General features: G+C 49.0%; 1 protein-coding gene across 1 annotated transcript in view; it reads right to left on the bottom strand.

The window, feature by feature from the left end:
- Positions 1–22500, bottom strand: part of wdfy4 (WDFY family member 4) — a 53599-nt gene that overhangs the window by 27723 nt on the left and 3376 nt on the right. The window contains exons 4-37 of the mRNA XM_079729579.1: positions 21951–22078; positions 21181–21309; positions 20509–20698; positions 18770–18959; positions 18139–18299; positions 16853–17085; positions 16455–16585; positions 16217–16347; positions 15809–15913; positions 15200–15390; positions 13109–13818; positions 12099–12189; positions 11481–11695; positions 11096–11196; positions 10702–10906; positions 9793–9869; positions 9048–9266; positions 8251–8429; positions 7365–7596; positions 6745–6896; positions 6445–6556; positions 6175–6365; positions 5599–5751; positions 5405–5478; positions 4671–4826; positions 4446–4540; positions 4278–4353; positions 3574–3776; positions 2968–3134; positions 2466–2585; positions 2002–2184; positions 1524–1700; positions 680–806; positions 266–396 (exon numbers count right to left, since the gene is read on the bottom strand). Of these exons, the coding sequence (XP_079585705.1) occupies positions 266–396; positions 680–806; positions 1524–1700; positions 2002–2184; positions 2466–2585; positions 2968–3134; positions 3574–3776; positions 4278–4353; positions 4446–4540; positions 4671–4826; positions 5405–5478; positions 5599–5751; positions 6175–6365; positions 6445–6556; positions 6745–6896; positions 7365–7596; positions 8251–8429; positions 9048–9266; positions 9793–9869; positions 10702–10906; positions 11096–11196; positions 11481–11695; positions 12099–12189; positions 13109–13818; positions 15200–15390; positions 15809–15913; positions 16217–16347; positions 16455–16585; positions 16853–17085; positions 18139–18299; positions 18770–18959; positions 20509–20698; positions 21181–21309; positions 21951–22078 (5735 nt within the window). The remainder of the gene's footprint in view (positions 1–265; positions 397–679; positions 807–1523; positions 1701–2001; positions 2185–2465; positions 2586–2967; positions 3135–3573; positions 3777–4277; positions 4354–4445; positions 4541–4670; positions 4827–5404; positions 5479–5598; positions 5752–6174; positions 6366–6444; positions 6557–6744; positions 6897–7364; positions 7597–8250; positions 8430–9047; positions 9267–9792; positions 9870–10701; positions 10907–11095; positions 11197–11480; positions 11696–12098; positions 12190–13108; positions 13819–15199; positions 15391–15808; positions 15914–16216; positions 16348–16454; positions 16586–16852; positions 17086–18138; positions 18300–18769; positions 18960–20508; positions 20699–21180; positions 21310–21950; positions 22079–22500) is intronic.

Raw genomic sequence — 22500 nt, 5'->3', positions numbered from 1 at the left:
ATTCAGAGTATGGTAGAGAATAACTTATTCTGAATATGATTAAAAAATGTACAAATGCACAATCTAGAACATCAACAACACATCTCTGGGAAATGATGGGCCACCATTAAATTTTCAGATTCTCATAACAGCTACTTTCATTCAAAAGCGAGTTAATAAATGGATGGATGGGCAGCAATAGTGTGTGTGTGTGTGTGTGTGTGTGTGTGTGTGTGTGTGTGTGTGTGTGTGTGTGTGTGTGTGTGTGTGTGTGTGTGAGTCCCACCACGACAATCTGGTCAGCCAGGAAGTCCAGCAGGTTCTCCGGCTCTCCCAGGAACATCCCACCGTAGAGCTGCTGCACCAGCGTCTTCCCGAAGACCGCCACGTTCTCCATCAGCACGGCCATCGACGTGTCTTGGTTAGGCGTGTTGCATGAAGACATTCATAAATATTACTTTTATGTTGGTGCATTTTTGTGCATATATATTTGAACTCGATTTCACATTTATTTCATTACCATACTGTATTTGTGTGTTGATGTTTTTTACTCACTGTATTTCTATTCTCTATTCAAGCATTATTTGTGTTGTTACTTTTCCATCTTGAGCAGAGCAATTGTGACTGTGACGACGTAGAACAATAATCTGAGTACACTGGGTGGGGGCAGCCAGGCCGGTGGTGTGGGGGTGCCTCTGACCTTGTGGGTGGAGGTGGGTGGGGTTCTCCTCCTCGCTGCTGACCATGTAGATGATCTCCATGAGAAACTCCTGCAGCTCCGTCTGGAAGCTCTGCCTCTGGTCCAGGGACGCGGCTGCAGGGGAGAACTACCCCGCCCCCCCGGACCGTCAGGACGGAGACGGGCGACCGCCCGGCACGCGGCTCACTCATTCACTCACGGGACCGGGACCATTTGTTTGCATTTTGCTCAGGGAGAGTTACAGAATTATTTAAAAAATAAATCTTCACTGGTGCCGTGTGGCAAACATCCTAAAACTGTGAACTCTAGCGCACACTGTAGATAGTGAGTGAAAAGGAGAGAGAGAGTGTGTGTGTGTGTGTGTGTGTGTGTGTGTGTGTGTGTGTGTCTGTGTCTGTGTGTGTGTGTGTGTGTGTGTGTCCCTATGTAGTTACATTGTGTTTCTCGAGCAGGCTTGCTAGTAGAGTGTGTGTGGCTGAGTATATCTATCTGTGTGTGGATGAGTATATCTAGGTGTGTGTGTGTGGATGTGTGTATCTGTGTGTATCTGTGTGTGTGTGTGTGTGTGTGTGTGTGTGTGTGTGTGTGTGTGTGTGTGTGTGTGTGTGTGTGTGTGTGTGTGTGTGTGTGTGTGTGTGTGTGTGTGTCCTTGGGAACCTATGTCTAGACCAATGAGAATATTGAGAATATATATAGCAGTGAATATTGCATCTCGATTCTATACCCGGAGCAATAACTGAGCAAAGAGCCCTCCCTTGTGGTGGAAGACGGAACATACCCAAACTTTTAGGAGCAGGCAGATTTCTATGCTGTGTGCATTCATGTGTGTATGTGTGTGCCTCACCTCCAGTAGCAGCAGCATGGGGTGTGTGTTATGGGGGCTTGCGGGGACGTTCAGCAGGCTGTCCATCAACAGGATGCGGATGAAGGCACACACCTGCTTCCTGGTGGGATGGATCCCGTTGTCCAACTCCTCCTCACCCCCCCCATGAGGGGAGACCTCGTGGGGTTCACCCCCGTGCTGAGGAAGGGAACACAGAACTGTGTTCAAGCGTCTGTAGGAAGACTTATTCTGGAAAGATGTGTTCATCATCATTTGAATAGGCGAACTATCTAGTCCTTTATCAGACGATTTTTATCAAATCGAGTTATGGTGAAGTTGGACATTCATCTCGTCATTAAGGAGCAGGACGGTTAGTGCATCTTTCTCAAGGATACCCCAGAGGTGTGCAGCGGGCATTGAGGAATCTAACCCAGTACCTTGCGGCTGGGAATCGAACCCCCGACCATCTAAAAAAAAAAAAAAACGGTTTCAGACTAACCTCAGTGACGTCAACGGGGAAAACAATGCCAGCCAGTGTGTGGAGAAACTCTGCAGACGACCACAGAGGGTCTTTGGGTCTGCGGTTATGGAGCAGACAGAAGAACTGCATCACACTCCCGGGAAACCGCAACTCCCAGGGTGCAACAGGTCCCGGTGACTGGTCGCCCAGAGAATGGATGGGCTGTTACAATGGGATGTGCATGTGGGCCGTTAATTATACAACAATACATGAGTTATTTATAGATATGTATATTTGTATTTAAATATCTTATGTGAATTTGTATGTCTGCGTACATATATGCACAGTGTTGAACCTTACAATTTGTTTATTCCTGTATTTTACTTTCTACGTTTTTATTCGGCAGACAGAAACAATATATCACAGGATTAACAAGGTACTGAATCTTATCGCTTTCCTTTTCAGAACAGTTGTGATCGAAAACCCATAGAAAGCCTTCCTACCAGGGTCATGATGACTTTAACCAGCTCCAGCAGTATTTCAGCAGCCTCTGGACACAGCTGCTGGCCCCCGGCACCTGCTGGGTCGTCTATGACCGACTGTAGGATGTCGTCAAGCGTCTCCTGATGACAACACAGAAGAGAGAGGGCCAATGACACGGCATCATTCACAACACGCATTTAAAAACGCACTGTAAGTAGAATATGTCTTCAAAGGTTCATTAATCCAGAAAGAAAATATGGATCACGGCAGAAGGCAGTGAAGAGTAATAGCAAGCCAAAAAAGGAGATAAACAACTAAGTATCATTTTTTTTAAGATGTTATCGATTTAGGCACCGAAAATATATCTAAAATATTACTAATAAGAGTAGCAGAAATGTAAATGCAAGAAAAATCTCCATAAGTATTAGACAGCTCAACCCACATTGCTAACTGTGTGAGTTCCATCATCAGGATCACAGCATACTAAAGTGGTCAGGTGATTCCCCTCCGCCCGCCCCTCACCTGTCCCTCGGGGGCGTGGCGGGCCTTCTTCCCCAGCAGCAGGGCGGCCAGCATGCCGTACACCTGGGGCAGGTGGGCGTGGCCGACCAGCAGGCTCTGCAGGATGTCGAAGCCTGGACAGGTGGCGCTGACGCACTCGTAGGACCAGGACTGGGCCCGAAGGTTGTCTGGGGACCGGGTCAGAATCGCCTTTATATCTTTTACAGTTCAATGTTGATGCAGATGGAGTGTACGTCTACGTCGAGGAAAGGTAGAACTTAAAACACACATATATATATAGTGAAACACAATAGACAAAAGGGTACCGTCCCTAGAGACATTACTTCATAAAAGGCCTCATGGTTCACTGACTTATTTCCGTAGTTCAAAATTCTTTACAAAATTAACATTTTCACACAAACATAATTCCCTTAATGTCATGTTTCTGAACTGTGTTTTTTAAATTCCCGCTACACTAGTCTCTGGGAATCCCCCTGGGATGACTGACGTCCTCATCCTCTGTCCAGGGTTAATAACCCTATCTGTGCATGCCAGAATAGGACGCACGTGACCCCTGATCTAGAAGGATGTGCAGACAGCTCTCAACGTCATGACGAGGAAACCCACCCATGAGGGCTAAGGGCTCCTCCAGGCTCTCGATGAGGGGGCCGGCCAGCACCCCCTCCCTGAAGCCGTCCATCTGGCTGGGGAGGGCCAGCAGGTGGCTGAGCAGCTGCAGACCCAGCTGCACCGTGGAGGGGTGCAGGTGAGGCTGCAGGAACAGCAGGAACCAATCATGGCCCAGCGTTAGGAACAGGCTCTCCTGCTGCCTGGTGGTCAAACAAGAGCATTACTGTCACATCCTCCTGGTCAAAGTGCAACAGTAGCATAGTTTAAACTAAACTAAATGAAATGTGGATTATCTGACTGTTTGTTACCAACTGGAGTGCCTGTCCATTTTGTGTTTATGTGTGGCATCTAGTTTAGATTAGAGTTCAACCTTATTGTCATTGCAAAATACAACTCAATACTGTAAGCCTCCAAGCATGCAAGTAGCATAAGGTGCGGGTAAATAGTGTAAAAGTGCAAAAGGGGGTTGCAAGTGCAACTATGACTGCTAATACAGCAAGTGAATGAACATACAACCAATATGAATATGACATGGTAATGTATGTACAATTATGGTAGTGCAAATATGTACAATGGTAGATAGTAGGTATGCGGGTTTAATGAGGTATTGAAATAGTTTCCATTTCAGGGATTTTTCTATGGATTTAGGGATTAGGTTCAATGATTGTATGTGGGTTTATATCACATGAGGGTATACTTACTCTACATTCAGAGAGCTGCCTGAGATGAGTTCGCAGAGGGAGAGTAACAGCTGGTTCCGTACCAGAAAAGGGCTTGCTGGGATAGAGAAGACCGGTACAGGTTATCATGTTAACAAATACCGCGCAAATGTAACGAAAGCTGTGGTTGACCTGTCAGGTGGAATATACCTATGGCCAATTCAGGGACCCCACTGTCAGAGCTCCAATCACAACTCTCTGACGAACTGGGGGGCGGGAGACTATAGATCAGGAAGAGCCCGAGTCTGATCAGACGCAACATAAAGAACACATCAAATAAAAACATTAGATCACGTTTAAATTAACATTTGAATACAGGTCATCTCAGGTAGCTCCTCGTTAACAATATTGACTTATGGTTGTCGTGCACAGTACCTGGATATGTCTCCGGTTGCAAAGTGCTCCCTGAGGAGACGTGTGATGATGCCCGTGACAAGCTTGACTTTTCTAACGGTGACAGCGGGGTCGCAGAGCAGGAAGAGAAGCTTCTGCAGCAGGCCTTCACCGCGCATGGCCTTTGCCCGATCCCCACTGGGAGACACACACACAGGAATGGATGGAGGACAAAAACCCAGAGAGAGAGACAGACAGACACAGACAGACAGAGACAGAGATATGTATCCATCAAGTACTCTTCCCACAGACAGGAAATCTAATTCAGCCCTTCAAAACATTCAGTCACGCCACACTCATCAACCTCCATGACCGATTCCATTGTACATGGACCTGGATATTGACACTGATCATGTTGTAACTGTCAGGTTATTGAGGACATCGTCACACCAAGGCTGATTCTGTTGTACGTGGGGGAGGTATTGAAGTAGTAGGTTGTAGCAAGCTTGTATAGATGTACAAGTTCCAAGAACATCTGGGGGTGTTGACCAGACAGCCCATGAGATGTTGTCCGTCACCCTAGACAATGTTGTCCTTTCAATCCTTAATCAATCTTCCTGTGTGAAATCTCTACACTACATTATGTTGACAGCAGTAGCACATATTTGTTTCAGCTCAGCACTGCAGTCAATGTCCCACATCGGGACATTGACTGCAGACTGTAGTCGCCACTACAGGGTGTGGAGAATGTGTTCTAAATGGCTGACGAACAATACCTTGAAACCTTTAAGATGTCGTCCAAGTGATTGAGCACGGAGAGGTCCAAATTATTAGCGGAGTTATGCCACATCTGAAAAACAGAAAGGCAGAGAGAGAGAAATGAAGGAGACTTAAAGAGTCACAAGCCTGAAACCAAAACATACTTCAAACAATAACAGCCCACATAACATCCCAGGTTTCTCTCAAATACCTCCAGGTTACAGAGCAGGGATCTGAAGGCCACTGTGCTGTAGAGACAGTCAGACCCTGGGCCCAGCTCCACGTAGCGGCAGAGATACAGAACCAGCTGGAACGTTCTCCCACTGACCAGACTGCCCTTCATCTTCAGCAGGAACGTCAGCAGCTGGAGGGACAAAATCGCGGCTCATTCAAAAACAATGAATCCCAAACACGGGTTTAAGTAACGTGCCGTTATTTAGATAAACACAGATTCTCTTCTACTATTGACTGTTGAGTCATTTAGCCGACTCTCTATCCAAAGCAAGTTACAGTGATACCTTTTCACATTAAGCGGCTAGGGGTGAGGGCACCTTGCTGAAGGACGCAGACAGATAATATTAATAATAATAGATTGTTTTTTTACAGCGCTTTTCTTGGTACTCAAAGACGCTTTACAAAAAGGAATGCATACAGACACTCAAACAAAAGGCAAATAAACAACACTACAACAGACAACACATTTAGAGAGAGGGGTGGGGGGGTGGAAGACGGCGGAGGATGCTTTGGTGTTGTAGCCTGTCTAAACCACAGCCCCCCCCGCCCAGACCTGGTATCCGCTGATGCGGCTCATCTCCTGCTGCATGACGCCGTTGGTCTCCAGCACGGAGACGAGGACCTTCACGGCGGCGTACAGTGAGCCGTCGTCGGGCGCCATGGCGATGAGGCTGAGGATGACCTGCGGCCCGCCCGCGTACAGGAAGCCGTTGGAGGCGCTGCTGGGGCTGAAGGTCCGCGTGCCTGGAGGAGCAGAGAGGAGCCGTGAGCCTGAGAGGCAGCGACACCTGGGGGCGTGGCTCCCTGAGGTGAGCGTCCGTACCGAAGCGTCCCACCAGCGCCGCGCCGATGGTGCGGGCCGTGCCGCTGAGGTGCTGGCTGATGTTCTGGACCAGCAGCACTGGGGTGGACTGGTCCCTGGATGCTATTCCTATCTGCAACGACCACAACAACGCTAACGTCACCATCAGCGCTATCAGTACTAACGATGCCAATGGTGCTGGGAGTGCTAACAATGCTGGCAATGCTAACAGAGCTAATCATGCTAACAATGCTAACAGTGCTAAATGTGCTCAACAATGCTAACAGACGGTACACACTTTAAAACAGGAGTTCACTTTACCTCTTTGGCGATGAGTCTGCAGTCCACCTCGTTAAAGTCATCCCTGATTTGCGCGACGGTGGTCACCGTGGTAACAGCTGGATTGATGCCAAACGAGATCCTCTCCTCAGTGACCAGCCTGAGAGGCGGGGTCACAGCCTCAGCCTCGGGCCCTGACGAAAACAGTCACAACACCATGAAGCAACGTAACGATGCACGCATAAACATGTTCCACGGAGCAAACCACTAATACAGGAGAGAACAGGCTGGAGAGAGCCTAACCCTAACCGATTACATAGGTATGAACACATTGGACCGAGTGAAACTCATAAAACACGCAGCAGCAGGCCCCAGAGGGCTAACCTATAATGCACGTCTGAACTGGCTCAACGTAACAAACTCACTATGCCACAACGGCAGGAAGGGAGGGTAGAAATTTCTTCTTCAAATCAATTTGAAGAAGAAATTTGCATAGGGAAATTTATAAATATTTAAAATAGTACAATGTTATATCTGTAACCCTAACTAAATTATTTTCTAGTAAGAAGCCTTAAGGCAGAATATCAAAGTGTCTAAAGTGTAAAAAGGTTTGCATAAATCCTATTGGTGCATCGATATCGTCCAATAGGGTCGTGACTCACCAGTGTTCTCCAGGGCCAGGTAGTTGCCCAGGTAACCCGTGCCCTGGGCGTAGATGCTGCCCACGGCGTTCCGACTCAGGACCTCCTCGAAGAGGTACGCGGGCCCCACACGCCACACCAGCGCCGCGTGCTCCTTCCACACCGACGGCGTTCCGATCAGCGCGCACACGTCAACCACCGCCGTGGGGTCCATGGAGACGAGGCTGCCCGGGAACGGCTGGATGTAGCGCATCTGGACCCGGAGAAGAACGGGAACGTTGAGGTTTAACACTTGTTGTGGAAAAGGTAAAAGGTAAATGGACTTCATTGATACAGTAAGCTTTTATCCAAAGCGCTTTACAACACTGCCTGACATTCACCCATTCACGCACACATCGACACACCGCCGGCGGTGTCAGCCCGCAGGGCGACAGCCAGCTGGTCAGGAGCAGTCAGGGTGAGGCTTCTCGCTCAGGGACACCTCGACACTCAGCTAGGAGGAGCCGGGGATCGAACTAGCAACCTTGCAGTTACCAGCCAACCAGCTACTTGTATCCAGAGCGCTCTGCGATACTGCGTGTCCATATGGTTCTCAACATTGGGAATACAACCACAAACTCTGGAAGGGTTAATGGCGTTCTTTAATTATTGAGCTAGAATCAGATGTGATATTGGAACAGCCGTTAAGAGTTAAGAACAGTCTAGACCAGTACGAGTTTAATCCTCAGAGCTATCAACAAAGACATGACTTGCCCGTGTTCATCCTTTTGTTCTTGATGACATGTCTGCTGCCTATGATTCTGTCCACCTTCAGCAGGCAGTGAACAGAAGAGGACAGCACTATCCTTTCCCCTGTTTGAAGCCTTTCTCTACTGTCCACCCCCCAGTGCTCTGGCCATGGCCTCACCTTTGCCGTCCCGACAGGCTTGCCGTTGAGGTAGGCGTACAGCTTGCAGCTCTTCTTGAGGTCCTTGGCCAGGACCACGGCCAGGTGGTGCCACTGCCCTGGTGCCAGCGCCCCGGAGCAGCGGAGTCGCACCGACACAGGAAGAGAGGTGGGCGTGTTGGCATCCGGCTCCATCATGTCTGGTTGGTCGGCGAGGCAGGAGCATGTTAGCTTTTTCGTTTCATTGCAGGTTTAAGCTCACAGGTCGAATCATTCATCAACTGAGAGCTGTTGGACTCCATAGGGTTCTGGGTTTGAACCCCAATGTCCAAAACCATGTCTACCAGACATCTTTGAGAAAGAATCGCTAACCCCGACATGCATGTAGTAAATTGCTATAGTAAAAACAAAGGCTTTAGAATAAGGGTACATTAATGAACCATTAATTAACATTAGTTGATAGAAATGCAGTAATAAGCAATTACTAACTTAACTAATGATCTAGTAACCATTAACTAATGGTGTTAATGTTTCCTTATGTTGTTCATGTTAACTAAGGTACAAGTGATCATGTTAACTAAGGTATGCAGTTATAAATGAGTTAATGTGGTTAGGGTTAACAGTAACCCTAACCAACCAACCCAAACCCCTATGCTTCTGCTATATAATAACGCTTTTAACTGAATTAACTGATGTTAACGTTTGAATGAATGGTTAATTGATGTTCCCTTATTATGGTATATTATAGTGCAACCAAAACCTAGACAGAGGTATGTTATGGAGCGTTGTATCGACATGAACCCCTCTTCATCACCGACCGAGGAAGGTGAAGGCCTCCTCCTCCGTGGAGACGACCAGGCAGCCGTCGTATGCCGAGAAGGAGACGGACAGACAGACGTACTGCTGCTCGGAGCGGGACATGTGGCGCACCACGGACAGCAGGCGGATGGGGTGGGAGTCGCACGCCGAGCTGAAGCGGTTGATCTGGAACCAGCAGCAGTAGGACAGGCCCGCCGCCGGGGGGAACCCGCGGCACTCTGGGCAGAACCGGACGGAGAACAGGGGGGAGGTGGTCTACTGAGGGTCGAGAATTCATGTTTCAAACTGTACTTGTCTGGTTTGTTTGGTTGTTGTCAACCTGTTGTTGTGTTTTTAGAGGGTTTTGCATTGCAGTGGAGGTAATATTTACAAGATTTGCGAGATTTCGCTATGCTACCGCAGAGTCCGATTTCTTCACCGAGACCCCTTAAAGTTAGCGTCGACATTAACGAATGTGTTTAAGAGCAAATTTTAAACAAAAAATATTTTTGCATTGTACCTTTAACTGCTTTGTTTCTTTGTTGCAATGTTGTGTTGTACATCATATTAATGGTAGAACGTTTAAGCAGCATTCCCTCGTTAGCACTTAATGACACCGCTTTTGTAGTTTCATTTAAATAGTTATCGGATGATTAGATTGTTCTCCGCCCCGTTATGAATTTGCTTCGAGTAAAGGGCGGGGGCTGAATGACTGAATGACTCTTGAATGTAAATGTGAATCCAAACGGACTGCTGCTCCCTTACCTCCTCCCACTCCTCCCGTTGGGATGGCGTCGGCGTTCACTCCCTTCACTGTGGCCAGCGAGGGCAGGAACAGACAGCTGCAACACGCATCAGACAGCATCCCACAACACATCCTCCAAGTTACCATGGCAGCTCGTTCCCCATTAACCTTGCCAAGTTCATACATTATTTGATATATTATTTGATATTTTTATCTCATCCCTAAATTACTATGACTGTCCTGTCCTGTACTTTACGATGTGACACCCGCATTTCCCATCAAGAAATAATAATGAGATTGTTCATCGTACTGGCACCAGTTTGAACTAACAACCCAAAGACCCAAAACACAACTGAGGAAAAACTTCTTCAGCCTGAGAGTGACCAAAATATGGAACAACCTACCATCAGAAGTGGCAAACGCACCAAGTGCCAATTGTTTCAAGAACAGACTCGATAGATGCTGGAAAAATCAACAAATACTCAACAACTATAAGAGCGACATAGACAACTCCCAGTACCAGCCAACACCCAGTAAGGTGTAGATCTGATCATAGTGGCCACTAGAGCCAGCGATCAGAAGAGAACCTAAGGTAACCTAAGGGATTAAGCCTTGTTCACACTACATGCGTCCGTCGACTGATGGGGGCTTTTTAACCTATCCATACTTTTTTCCGGGTTGTAATACAAAGGCGATTTCATTGGACAGTGTCCTTGTGTATATTTGCATAACGCAGTCTGATTGGCCGACGGATCCGTCGCTGCCTAAAAAGTTGAACATTTCTAAACTTTTTGACTCAAGCCACGGAGCCGACAGAACAGACGGACCCACAATGCATTGCGCGAGCGTCCCACGCAAGGTCGATGAGATCCGTCGACGGACGGAGGTGGTGTGAACAAGGCGTTAATCACTGAGTGCACCGGACCCACCCGTATCCGCTCTCGGTCATGTCGAACTCCACGAAGGCGGGCGAGGAGGACAGCCGGTGGGGTCTGGAGCTGCGCGGCGAGGTCATGGACACAAGGCTGACCATGTGGTGGAGGGGCAGCGTACAGCTCTCAGAGGGGGAGCTCAGCAGGCTGAAGGAGCGCTGCAGAGTCTGGCCAGCTGGGGAGGTGCTGGGGCCCTCCGTCTCTGGAGGAACAGAGTGGACGGGCCGGAGGAAACATGGGTGAAACAGGCACTTGGAAATCAGAATTCACGTCGGTAAAATGCAGACAATGGAACACATTTGAAAATACATTTCGCCCTTCAAAGCTCATTGAGTACTTAGATATGTTCTTTAAAAGGTTTTAAGAGTTAAACGACTCTGTATGCTTGTACCGTTTGAGGTAGACCGATGAGGCACATGACTCTCCTTGGAACTCTTTCTGGCCGTTTTCTCCGTCAAACACATGAGAGGCTCCCCTAAACACAGGAAAGTCCTGGAGGGAAGAAAAAGACATTAGGAGATCATGTGAGCACAGACCGACCTATACGTACCTCAACCCAATGACTCGCTCAAGAAACATAATCAGTCCGTGATATCGTCTTTTAAAGTCCAAATACTAAGACCATGCCCAACCAAGCCTTTTGATTATCCAATTAGCTAAATCTGAAGTGATAGCCTACACCAAGGAAACAACGAATTGGCTGCATCAGCTGACTTCTAGAAGCATGGAAGGGAGCAAGGACACGGGCGTTCCTTAGACTGCTGGAGAATGTTGACCTCAAGTCCGGCAGCGTGATGGCCTGTGACGCCAGCTTCTCCAGGATGCGTGTGAGGGGCATGTTGAGTGGGTGGAGGGTATCCAGCAGTATGCCGCTGCAGCTGGCCAGCAGGGTGGAGACCAGCCCCCCCTCACACATGATCTGCCGGTTGCGCTCCGACTTGACCATGGCCTGGATGTGCTGAGCCACAGAGTACTGGACCTCCATCGAGAGCTGGGGGGCAGAGGGTGAGAGGGGGTTGGTACGTTCTTGCCGAGTGGGATTTCATATCGGGGAGGTATGTGGTGGCCGTGTGTTAAAGGTGGCATGTCGTACCACCAGGTGGGAGTGTGATTAGCCGCTACAAGCCGTTTTGAAAATCTGCCTCTTCTGACATCACAAGTGGGTGTGTCCCCCTAGATGTGTGCTGGATAGATCAGTCTACCAGCCTACCCAGTGGACTGTAGCAAACGTTGCTCATCTATCCGTCAGACATCTAGGTGGACACGCCCACTTGTGATGTCAGAAGATTTTCAAAACGGCTTGTACCGACTAATCCCACTCACACTCATGGAGGTATAATATGTCACCCTTTAAGGGTCCTGAGGGGAGCGCGGTGTTGTGAGTGGGCTGATACCTCAGAGTCCTCTGGGGTGAATATGGAGGGCAGGAGGGTGATGATAACCCGGATGGCCCCGGGGTTAACGACGGTATGGTCGCAGGTCAACCTGAGCACAGGTAAACACGGCAATAACAGGGTGACTACTTTAAACAACCCCTTCTAACTCACGTTAGCTCCAAGGTAAACAACAGAGCTAATCTCCAACCCACCCTCCTCTATTATTACATTCAGACAGACAGACAGACAGACAGACAGACCACCACACACCTTAACTTATTATTACATTCAGACAGACAGACAGACCACCACACACCTTAGCTTATTATTACATTCAGACAGACAGACAGACAGACAGACAGACAGACAGACAGACAGACAGACAGACCACCACACACCTTAACTTATTATTACATTCAGACAGACAGACAGACAGACAGACAGACAGACCACCACACACCTTAACTTATTATTACATTCAGACAGACAGACAGACAGACCACCACACACCTTAACTTATTATTACATTCAGACAGACAGACAGACAGACCACCACAAACCTTAACTTACTATTACATTCAGACAGACAGACAGACAGACAGACAGACAGACCACCACACACCTTAACTTATTATTACATTCAGACAGACAGACAGACAGACAGACAGACAGACCACCACACACCTTAACTTATTATTACATTCAGACAGACAGACAGACAGACAGACCACCACACACCTTAGCTTATTATTACATTCAGACAGACAGACAGACAGACAGACAGACAGACAGACCACCACACACCTTAACTTATTATTACATTCAGACAGACAGACAGACAGACAGACAGACAGACCACCACACACCTTAACTTATTATTACATTCAGACAGACAGACAGACAGACAGACAGACAGACCACCACACACCTTAGCTTATTATTACATTCAGACAGACAGACAGACAGACAGACAGACAGACAGACAGACAGACAGACAGACAGACAGACAGACAGACAGACCACCACACCTTAACTGGGACTCGGAGCAGACTGAGGCCATGCTGAGGTGTCTTGGCCTCCCGGCGCTTTGGTCCTGGGACGTCCCGTCTGTCTCCGTCCCCGCCGGCCCGGCGGCCGCCTGCCCTTTGACCTCTCCGTCCCTGGGCTTGACCTCGGCCTCCGGCGCCGGCTCCGCCTCCGGGCCGCAGTAGGTCCCCGTGGCGAACTGGTCCAGGTAGGAGAGCAGCCTGAGGCAGGTCCGCAGGGTGGGGGGGAGGACGGGCCCCGGGCCCCCGGCCGCAGGCCAGGAACACGAGGAAGAAGGAGCAGATGCGGGTTTTTCCGCCAGCTCGACGAACTCATGGAAGCTGATCCCGTGGGAGGGCTTGTACTCTGGGGCGTCGGGGGAGCGCGGCTCCGGTCGACGGCGGCCCCCCGGCCGTGCCCTCTGGAAGCAGCCCAGCTGGAGGAGGGCGTCGGCCAGCTTCTCGTAGAAGCCGCCGGTCTGGAAGTAGTGCGCGTTGACGGGGTGGAGGTACACGGCCAGGGCCAGGATGTGGAGGGTGGAGAGGAGGATGTCCAGGGAGTCCTGCTGGCTCACGCTGTCCCACACGGGGCCCTGGGGGGGGTCGCAGAGGGCCCCCTCCATGTCCACCGCCAGGGACAGCAGCCCGGTGAAGCCCCCCGCCCGCCTGAAGGCATCCCAGCTGTGGGGGCTCTCCATCACCTTCAGCACCGACTGACACACACAGAGGGGCGCACACACACACACACACACACACACACACACACACACTGTCAACTATGCAACATCTGCAGAGCCCAAGACAAACCAAGTTCAAAGTTTCACACATTCGCCGACAACATTTTATTTTTGACACAATTCTCCTGAACGTCCAAAACTCAAACAGGTTTTCCAATTTGAAATTAAAATAGAGCAATGACGAATAGACAAAAAGACAACGCCGTAACAAATCATCTCCGGAAAACAGTTTTGAGGGGTGAACAAAACCCGATTAGCTTTATTCAATTTTGAGAGCTAATCCATCAGGTAGGTAACTTGAGCTGCACAACGCACAGAAATGTGATTAGCTGAAACTGGAGTAATCACAATGGCTTCCAACACTTGCCAACACAGGTCACACACAATCTGATTGCCATGTGCATTAACCAGGTTAGCCCAAAAACATTGTCACGCACACACACACACACACAACCACACACGCGGACAGATACACTAATCCACACACACACAAAGACTTTGATATACTCATCCACACACAGATAGATATACTCAGCAACTCACACACACACACACAGACACACACACACACACACACACACACACAAAATGTCTGCCAGTGAGTTCTTCTTTCGCCGCCATCTATAAAGCGGACACATCCAGTCGGTGTGTAACTCGGTTAGCCCTAATCACATTTCCGTCCCACTCGCTGATCCCATTGAGGTGGTAATCTTTAGAGTGCCTCGTCACGCCGCCGACGCCCTAATCAAATCCAGCCCAGAATTAACAGCTAAACCGGTATTAGCAAATCAATCTGCATTTGTTCCTAACGCAATCAGGGGCCCGCCGGCCAGGATAATAAATTCACTACCTAATTATGTTTTAAGTGCATCACAATTTGGTGCGATTGGTTGTTAGGTGACAATGTGTGGCGTGTGTGTGTGTGTGTCTGTGTGTGTGTGGGTGTGCTCGTGTGTCTGTGTGTGTGTTTGTGAGTCTCTGTGTGTGTGTGTGTGTGTGTGTGTGTGTGTGTGTGTGTGTGTGTGTGTCTCTCTGTTTGTGTGTGAGTCTCTGTGTGTGTGTGAGTCTGTGTGTGTGTGTGTGTGTGAGTCTCTGTGTGTGTGTGTGTGTGTGTGTGTGTGTGTGTGTGCGTGCGTGCGTGCGTGCGTGCATGTGAGTCTCTGTGTCTGTGTGTGTGCGTGTCTGTGTGTGTGTGTGTGTGTGTCTCTATATGTGTGTGTGTGTGTGTGTGTGTGTGTGTGTGTGTGTGTGTGTCTGTGTGTGCGTCTGTGTGTGTGTGTGAGTCTCTGTGTGTGTGTGTGTGTGTGTGTGTGAGTCTCTGTGTCTGTGTGTGTGTGTGGGTGTGTCCACCCCGTACCTGCAGGAGGTCGCGCTTCAGGCTCAGCTCCTGCTGCGTGGACGAGCACAGCGCTCCGATGGCCGTGCTCATGAACTCCTCGGGGTTCACCTCGGCCAGCTGCTCCAGGATGCTCAGGGCGGGGGCCCGGTACCGCTCCGCGTCCACGAAGATCTTAATGTACGGGAGCATGCCCAGGTCTCGCACCGTGACTGGCACGCACACACACACACACACACACACGATTGGATTACATATGTTTAATGAGAACTGTATGACATTCTTTCTCAGCATGTTATTGTTTTTTTAGGGTAACACTACAGACTTAACATTAGGGTTAACATTCAGTTATCGTTGAATAACTTTAGTTAATAAAAGGAATAAGCATAAACAAACAGTTAATTGAAAAGGTACTAACGTCTTGCCATCACTTACTAATGTTGTTCATGATAACTAACTAAAGTTGTTCACTAAGGTAATGCTGTTGATTAATTTATACATGATGTAACCCCAACGCTAATCCTATATAATAATGCTTATTAACGCATTAACTCATTTAAGTTAATTAATGTTGTAGCCTTATTGCAAAGCGCTAGGTGTCCTGCTTGTGAAGAGGCCCAGTGTGTGTACCTGTGTTCCGGACTGAGCGCAGTGTAAAGGAAACCACCAGCTCCAGCATGCAGCCGGTGAGTGCTGTCTCACTCTCCTCCACGCAGGACAAAGGCTTCTGGTCCCCTGGGGGGCCCACAGTGACAGGTGTCAACCAATGCTACAGCGCGCTTTCAGATCGTATATATATATAGGTCGGTCTAACTCGGTCTCCAGATACTATGCATCTAGACACTATGCATTTCCATTGGCGTGGGAGATTTAGTTCAACCATTGCCAGGATAGTTTGAGCATATATCATTAGAATGTCTTTTAAACCCTTAATGGTTCAACCAGCAGCCAGTGCATAACGAACTGGCCTAAACTGAGGATATACCGTCGAACCATTCATTGAAACGGACCCCAAGTAATGACATGAACGACCCTGACCTGCCGGGGCGGCCGAGACCACCCCGGCCTTCCTCAGGATCTTGGCTCTCCTGCGTACTTCTCCCAGGAGGTGCTCCAGGAGACCCCCTTCACTCAGAACATCGGCCAGCAGGCCGCTCCTCACCGTCAGGCTGTGGAGAGGCGGCGACGCATCAGTGACGGAAGGCAGGCATCGCATTAACGCAAGCACGCACACAGACGCACACACGCAGTGACACAGTCGCACACATGGGCTCACCCGTGGAAACAGCTGAGAGCAGCCAGCTGGAACTCGCCCCCGGACACGAGCGCCCCGGTCCAGCTCTGGTTCAGCATGGCCTGCAAGGCCCGCAAGGTCTCGTGGGGGATGTAGTTCAGCTGAAATATGACCTAGTACAAGACACAAGTAATTCACCAGGGACACCATTGAAAAAACGACCATTTTGAGTGAATAAAAAATAATAATAAAAATTGGGTATTTTGAACTATTCCCTTTTAATAAAAGTAGTTTTAAATATATATGTTTTTACAAAAAAAAACTAAAATTGATTAATATTTCAAAAATATTTCTCAACAACTCAAAACATTGGTAAACAATGTATTTTTCCGCATAGTTAGTGGTTAGTTACGCCCTCTGCTGTCTGTGAGGGTCCATACCATCTCCAGCAGTGAGAAGAACAGCGCGTGGACCGGGGCGGGCTTCCTCCAGACACAGGAGGCGAACTGGGCCAGCGACTGGAGGCTCCACTCCAGCAGGAAGAAGTTGGCCTGGCTCCACTCCCAGATCCTCCTGACGGTCCGAAGGACGGCACAGCCCAGCGCCGCGTCCTCGGACCGCAGCATGGAGCCCTGCAGCAGCATGAAGGCCTGGAGGTTCTTCATCTCAGAACCTGGGAGGGGGCAAAGGTCATGGAGAAGATGAAGAGAGGCTTCATTCAGAAGACTTTATGTCCATTTCACATCAACAGATTTCACCAAATCGCATTAGTTTCCTAATTTCTGCAGAGAACATCACAAGACGTCGGTTTCCTGCCGCAGTAAAACACCCGCTTACAGCCGATAGCAAATAAAAGGGCTTTGGGACTTAACAATCAATTTAGCATATTTAGTTCTGGCAAGGTCAGCGAGTCAATTCCTTCGAACAAAGAAAAGCACAATTGGATTACCCCGAGAATATAGAAAACACAGGATTACATCAATTGAGTTATCAGAGAACTGATGCACGGGAAACAAACAGCCTGCCGTACCGGACGGCGTGCCGACGCCCTAATCTGCATTGATAGAGTTTCCCTGATTCCGGCTTCAAGGCTTCGGAAATCAGGGAAGTTGCGACAACACGGCGGTATTTGCCGTAAATAAATAAGCGCTCCGGCGTAACGCGATTCATTTTCACACTTAATCAAAAATCCGATCAGCACCGACAACAAGATCATCCGCCCCGGACGCCGTCTCTTGCCCCTCGGTTGGCAGGAGATCTCCTGCCCCCGGTGATAGATGGGAGCCCGCCGCGCGTGTTCTCACCGCGGGCGCCGTACGGACGCGGCGGCGGACGGGGGCGTGTGTGCGTGCGTTTGGGTGATAGATGGCGGGCGGCTAGGGGGCCAGTGGAGAGCGTGGATACAGGGGATGCTAACAGAGTTAGCGGGGAGCTCTCCACTTTATCATCCTAGACATAATCCCCTCAGCTCCCTGTTAACCTGGGGGCTGCTGGCAAGGGGTGGGGGGACCAGAAAGGGGGGGGAAACCGAGGGTGTGTGTGTGTGTGTGTGTGTGTGTGTGTGTGTGTGTGTGTGTGTGAGGCCATCAAAGAGCTAAAGGGTCAAAGTGCAAGGAACAGGAGATAAACGAGCGATAAGCTGTCAGGCGTCCCCTACGCCGTAGGAACAGAGATACATGTTGTGAGCGGGGGGGAGGGGGATAGTTCTGAAGGTTTGGGGTCTTACCTTGAGTGAGTGGGGGGTCAAACTTGAAGCCCGGGGGTTGGGGGTTGCTGACGCACAGGGCCACCTTGATCTCCGCCTTCCCGCACAGCGTGAGAGACGCCACCAGCCGCAGCAGGTCTTCCACCGGCTGGAACTGGTCCGCACTCACACCCGACTCACAACTGGTCGGTCACAGCAAGAGCGTGGGGGTGGTGGTGGTGGTGGTGGTGGTGGTGGTGGTGGTGGTGGCGGTGATGGTGATGATGGTGGTGGTGGTGGTGGTGGTGGTGGTGGTGGTGGTGGCGGTGATGGTGATGATGGTGGTGGTGGTGGTGGTGGTGATTGGGATGACAACGATCAAAAACAAATGTAGGTATTTTAGGTTATACAAGTATTCTGCAGACACTTCTAGGACTACTACTCCAGTACTAAGCATTATTTTGTCATCACACTGATAAGTTTATTGGTTCCGTGATTGACGTGCGACTGAAACCCAATTGCAAACGTTACAACCCACGAGTATAACAGCATTCTCAGCTACAGTCCCGCATGTTAAACCGCTACATCTGTAACCCACGTCTTCATTTTATAACGATCCACATCCCCCACATCGGTTATCCGTACTCCACTCATTCACGGCATGGCGCCTCACCGCTTGAGGATGTTCTCGATGGCCACGTAGCCGCTGTTGGCCTCGAACTCCAGGAACAGGGCGGGGCTAAGGGAGTAGCTGTCCACCACGAAGCCCAACACGGCCACGGCCACCTCGGCAAGCACCGGGCCCGGGACCTCCGCCAGGATCACCTGCAGGTTGTGGATGCACAGCCTCACGCTGTTCTTGGCTGGGGGGCGAGAGGGACAGCTGTGGGTTGGATTGGTTCAATTTACATTTACATTTAGCAGACGCTTTTATCCAAAGCGAAGTACATTCGTCATTCGGTACAGTAGGGATTTTAATGGAACCAAGTGCAAGCACTTACAATCACTAAGTTTACCCCTTCCCCGTATACAACAATGGTAGCTAGGATAAGATGCTAGTCACCTAAGTAAGTGCGTACATTAAGTGCCAGGACGTACAACATACAATACGTAGGAGGGGTGGGAGGGGCTGGCACCAGTCTAGTTGAACTCTGAATCAGATGAGTTGACGTTTGTTTCTAAAAACAGTTTTCAGGAATGTCCTTAATGTAGTTATGTGTGGTCAATGGCCTGTTAGTTTGTTTTTAATCTTGTCATTTATTTTACTGTCTGGAATGTCGAAGGACAGATGCAGCGTCTACGGTTTTGGAGAGCAGGATAGTGTGTGGCGGCTCCCAGCCCAAAGGTTGTTGGTTTGATCCCTAATGTCCTCAGTCAACCTAGAGGCATCTCTGAGTGAGATTCATAACCTCTACCTGCTCCTTAATGACATGGATCTGAATTCACAGTGAGTCACTAATTACACGTTGACCAAAAAGTAAATAGTACAGACATCATAACAGCTGACTCCATTGGTTTGGTATCTAACCAGCTAAAAGGCAGGAAAACAAGGGAACTCATCCTCACCCTTGATGGATATAAAAACACATTTATTTCTAGTCATTGGTTTAGTTAAAACCTTTATAATTCGTTATTCCCCAAACGACTTAGAAATTAACACCTGTACTGGAACATTGAATTGGATGGTTCCTCAGAATCATCAAAGGGCAATTCGAAACTGAACCTGAAAATGCTACGGAACATGTTCCAAGCACTAAGCTGGAACCAAGTTATAAAAAAAACACCAAACAGTCGAGGGTGCAAATGTAAGATTTAGTAATTAGCATAGTTCCCATCGGCTGCTGTACTGAATACAGGCCAAGGCTCTCCAACATAGGCCTGTAGCCGAGTAGAAGAAATGGAGCTTCATCAGCTCGTCTTTTTTTTAGAGAGATATAGATATATATTTATAGAGATGCCGGTTGTTTACATCGCTGTGCTAACCCTGTGTCTCAATCAATGTCGTCTTGTCAAGATAGTTTCCCTATTTTCCCCCCATTGATTCTGCTTGGTATTTATACCAAACAGGCTTTGGTAGAGAGCTTGGCATAGAGATGTAAACAATCGGCATCTCTATAAAAATCGACTTGTGCTGTGAAAAGTGCTGCAAAATAAAATAAAATAAAAATTGATTTTGCAGAGGACTACAAATACATGTTCAGTGGCCCCATGAAGCTTCCATAAAACCTTTGAAGAGACTCTCAGTACAACACTTAACAGCAGTCGCCTATTAAGTGTCTACCCTCACAAAGAGCCTGTTCCTGATACTATAAATAAGCCACTTGTGTTCTCTGCTAGTGTGACTGGTTAAACACAGATTTGTTCGCCCCAGGACTGCGGGCAGAGTGGGGTCACAAGGGAACGAGCCGTCACCTTGCAGGGCCGGGACGATGTTGCGTGGCCGTGCAGCCGACACAGCCCTGAGCACGCGGGAGGCCTGGTGCCTCCAGGGGGCGCTGGTCTGGTCCCAGAGAGACGTCAGGCCGATCATCAGACACTGCAGCTCCTGCGTGTCCGCCATCATCTCCACGCACGCGGGCGCCCTGCAGAGCTGCAGGAGCACCTGGGGAAACGCATAGAGAGGAAACAGGGAAGGAGGTTGAAGACCATAAGGAGAGAATTAGGACTTAGCGGGCTGAACCACAATCTTAAGCGACTACGCTATCCTGGGGGGAGGAAGGGTAAAGTGGTGAGGGGGAGTACCAAAAGGTACTGGGTTTGATCCCCGGTGTCCACAGACTATGTGTAACACACTCGCCAGGTGCGAGTGTGATTAGCCATCTATCCATCATACATCTAGGTGGACACTGCTTTAGATGTTCATGAGTCACAGGCCAGTGTCGATTTTGAAACGGCCTGTAACGGCTAATCACAATCGCACCTGGTGTAAAATAGGGGCCCTTTATAGACATATAAAGGGCTTTATGAACTGTCTCTAAGTCACTGTGGATGAAAGTGTCTGCTTAATGACTAAATAGCACAAAAGTAAATAGAATGTATTCAAGTGACAGACCTGCCCTGGGTGATTGCTTCACTATGGTTCACCTGTGTTAGAAGGTCCTGGAAGGTCTCTTCCTTGGGAGCGCTGTTGTTCCTGGCTGGGAGGCACACCAGCAGATAGAGACACTTCACCAGCGCAGCTGGGAGGTCCGGCTTGATCCATGACAAGACATCCTAAAGGGTAATACAATACAACACACAATACCTTCACTAATGGACTGCTGGCTGAGTCGACCCAGGGCTGTCGAAGAATTTTGTGTAGAAGCTGACACTGTAGGAGTTTGGACTTTGAGGGATTGTATTTCATTGAAGTGTGTTCAGTGTACACCTTACAACACCTCAAGTTAAGACACGCAGATAGATTTTTCTTGTCCAAAGGGGTGATATTGAGTGGATTTTATAAATTTTAATGAGAAGAGATAGGCATGTAGTAATACTAACTCCCATTTATGAAAGTTTATCTTTACATGGGGATAAGTTGGCAATCCACTGGTACGAAGTTCTAATTGTCCTGGCGAATGCTATGAACACACTGTAACATATTACTGACAATGAATTCTAAACGTTAACGAACATTCGGGAGCAGAGACCATGAGCAGTGACGATCACGTGACCCTCAGAGACGCTTTAAATGTCATGTCTCTAAAACAATAAGTAGAAAGCTACGATGAAACAGTAGCGAAAGGACAGCGTGCGCCATGGAAACGTCTCGCCCGCGGCCCTCTGCTGGGCTGACTCTGCTGACCGAGCATGACTACGGCACGGGCGCGTGAAGCGGCCAGGATTTGTGAGGTGACATTTAGCGCTGAGCTCACCGAGCTCTCCGCGGCCAGCAGAGACTGCAGGGAGTCCAGGAGGAGCCACCCTGGGGTGTCTCTGGCCGGGGTGTCCGTCTCCTGAGCGACCTTCTGGAAGAATTCCACCACCTCATGGCGAGCCTCCTCTGAAACAGACAACACAGTCGACATAAAGGGAAAGGGAAATGGTGGTGGAATGGTGGAAGTGGAATGCATTTATGTAGCTCTTTTCTAAGCAGTTGCCATTTGAAGCCCTTTTCAATTATTCTCCCACATCGTCAGGACCAGTTAGGTGTCTTGCTCAGTGGCTCCTCGTCACTCAGCAAGAGGGGCTGGGGATCGAACCAGCAACCTTCTGATTGCCAGTTCACCTGCTCTTCCTTCCTCTTGTGGAACAATCTCTCCATACTCCACTAAACGTAAACTTAGGACATTTCTAGATTTAAAAAGATTGTCTTTCAGCCGTAACGAAGATTGAGGTAATGGAATCTCTAGCCTTTAACACGTTTATCACTTCTGTTTTTCTCCCTTTGTGTATCAGTCTGTGTGTGTCTGTGTGCGTGTGTCC

This window comes from Pollachius pollachius (genome assembly GCF_949987615.1).
Source record: "Pollachius pollachius genome assembly, chromosome: 2".
NCBI classification, from domain to species: Eukaryota; Metazoa; Chordata; class Actinopteri; order Gadiformes; family Gadidae; genus Pollachius; species Pollachius pollachius.
Note: the sequence above shows the minus strand (reverse complement) of the source record. Positions and strands in the feature narration are given on the sequence as shown.